This window comes from Penaeus chinensis, chromosome 14 (genome assembly GCF_019202785.1).
Source record: "Penaeus chinensis breed Huanghai No. 1 chromosome 14, ASM1920278v2, whole genome shotgun sequence".
Taxonomy (NCBI): Eukaryota; Metazoa; Arthropoda; class Malacostraca; order Decapoda; family Penaeidae; genus Penaeus; species Penaeus chinensis.
Window position 1 is genome coordinate 17,897,321 of NC_061832.1, and position 2,500 is coordinate 17,899,820.

Genomic DNA, 2,500 nt, shown 5'->3' on the forward strand with positions numbered 1-2,500 from the left:
GTTGTTTGTGTGTTTGTAATTTATATTTAAGATAGTTGGCGTTCATTATCTGTTTTTGTGTTGATTGATTGTTGATTGTATTTCTTCCTCTTCCTTCCTTTTCCCCTTTTTAGTAATAGCCAGTGTAAGAGCAAGAAAGAATCTTAAACGGTTTGTTTTATTTATGTATTTTATTTTTGTTGTTTTTGAATGTGTAAATGCAAGAAACGCCGATGGAAACCGGCCGTGGTCTAACTCTTCTCTTTTCCTTCACTTTGCAATAACCGCCTTCTCCTTGTCCTCCCGCAGGGTCTGCCCATCATCCAGGAGCTGACCCACAAGTATGGGCTGCAGGCGGACTTCGGGGAGGCGACGCTGGGCCAGAAGCTGGAGGAGTTGCGGGAGCACATCCGGAAGGAGATCCGCAAGGAACTCAAGATCAAGGAAGGCGCCGAGAACCTCCGGAAGGTCACCACAGGTAAGGCGAGGGGAGGGGGGGAGGGGACGGGCGGGGAGGGGGTTGGGGAGCAAGAGCGGGAGGGGGAGGGGCTTGGGAGGGGGCAAGAGGACGGGAGGGGAGGGGGGTGAAAAGGGAAAAGCGAAGGGGAAGGGAAGGAATAAGGGGAGAAAAGGTAAGAGGAGAGGGAATCAGAAACGAGAAGAAAGGGAAATGGAAAGAACCCTTCCTCCCCTTTCGCTTCCCTTCCTGTTATCATTGTTATTGATGTTGCTACCGTCGTTGGCAGCAGTAATAGTTCATAAGAACGTTAGCGTGCTCATCAACCTTAACTCTTCAAGTGCCAGTGTTCCGGAAAATCGAAATTGTATGGCGGGGGGGGGGGGGGGCTAGGGTTTTGTTTTTTGGGAGGGAGATGGGTGGGGGGGGGGGAGTCGAAGTGTGAGGAGACGTTGACGGATGGTGGGAACCTTCGGATAGAGGCAGCGGCTTCCAGAATTTCCGCTAATCACGTAATTGGCGGCGAGGGAGAAGCCGAAGGTGCATTGTTATTCGGGTGTTGGTGACCTCCCTTCCCTCCTCCTACTTCCTTCCCTCCTTTCACGGTTTTTTCCCTGTTTATCTGCTCCTCGTCCTCCGTGTCTGACTCTTCTTTAACCATTTCCACTTTCTTCTACTTAATTTTTTCTTCTTCCTTTGCTTCCACCTCTTCGTACGTCCTCCATCCTTCGCTCCTCCTCCATTATCTCCTTCCTCCCTCCCTCCTCCCCTTCACTTCCCATCCCCCTTCCCTCCTGCTCCCTCCCTTCCTCCTCCCTCCTCCCTTTCCCTTCCCATCCCCCTTCCCTTCTCCTCCCTCCCTCCCTCCCTCCCTCCCTCCCTCTCTCCCTCCCTCCCTCCCTCCCTCCCTCCCTCCCTCCCCCTCCCCATCCTCCTCCTCGTCCTCCTTTTCCTTCTCCCTTCTCGTCCTCCTTTTCATTTTCCTCCCTTCTCGTCCTCATTATTCTCCTCCTCCTTCCTCCCTCCTCCTCCTTCCTCCCTCCCTCCTCCTCCTCCTCCTCCTCCTTCCTCCCTCCTCCTCCTCCTCCTCCTCCTCCTCTTCCTCCTCCCTCCTCTTCCTCCTCCCTCCTCCTCCTCCCTCCTCCTCCTCCCTCCTCCCTCCTTCTCCTCCTCCTCCCTCCTCCTCCCTCCTCCTCCTCCTCCTCCTCCTCCTCCTCCTCCTCCTCCTCCTCCTCCTCCTCCTCCTCCTCCTCCTCCTCCTCCTCCTCCTCCTCCCTCCTCCCTCCTCCTCCTCCCTCCTCCTCTTCCTCCTCCCTCCTCCTCTTCCTCCTCCCTCCTCCTCCCTTGTGGGTGATTAATTAGTTTGGTGGATGGGTGGATGTGTGGGTGGACAATTCGATGGATGACTCTGCATGCTCTGGGAAATGAATGATTATTTGGATGATGGCTGTATGGATGAGTGGATGGATTGGTGATTAGAAGGATGGGTGGGTAGAGCAGAGTATTAGGTGGATGGATGTGTGGATGGAGAGGTGGATGTATTGATGGATGAGAGGAAGCTTATATGCATATAGAAGCCTAAGAAGAAAACGAGGGGAAAGCGTACAGATGAGGATAAATAAGATAAGAGAGGTAGATGCAAACAGATATAATCGGGCTCTTTTCGATGCAAGTGATACCGCAAGTTGCATAAGGGCCTGCAGTGTGTTGCGTGATTGCGAATGCCTGGGCGTTCCATGGGATCACAATGCATGCGACGGCGGCGGTGAAGGGAAACGAGGTAGCTGCAGGTGAACGCAGACGGTAGCGCGGTAATTGCATGGCGGTAAAAAGGGGGAATGGGCGGCTGCTGACGAGGAAGGGAAATTACTTTATTGGTGGTTCTTGTGGTCTGTGCTCTTCGCAACCATTGCCGCTGCACGTCTGGCCCCTCCCCGGGGCGTACCCCTCACCCCTCCCTCCCTTATCCCTTACACCGATACTGCTCTCCCCCCTCACCTCCCCTCACCTCACCTCACTCCCTTATCCCTTACTCACTGGTCGCTCCCCTCACCTGTCGCCCCC

At 54.3% G+C, this 2,500-nt stretch overlaps 1 protein-coding gene across 1 annotated transcript in view; it reads left to right on the plus strand.

Annotated features, from left to right (window-relative positions):
- Nucleotides 1-2,500, plus strand: part of LOC125032375 — an 87,458-nt gene that overhangs the window by 74,174 nt on the left and 10,784 nt on the right. Inside the window, exon 2 of the mRNA XM_047623470.1 lies at nucleotides 289-457. Coding sequence (XP_047479426.1) covers nucleotides 289-457 — 169 coding nt within the window. The remainder of the gene's footprint in view (nucleotides 1-288; nucleotides 458-2,500) is intronic.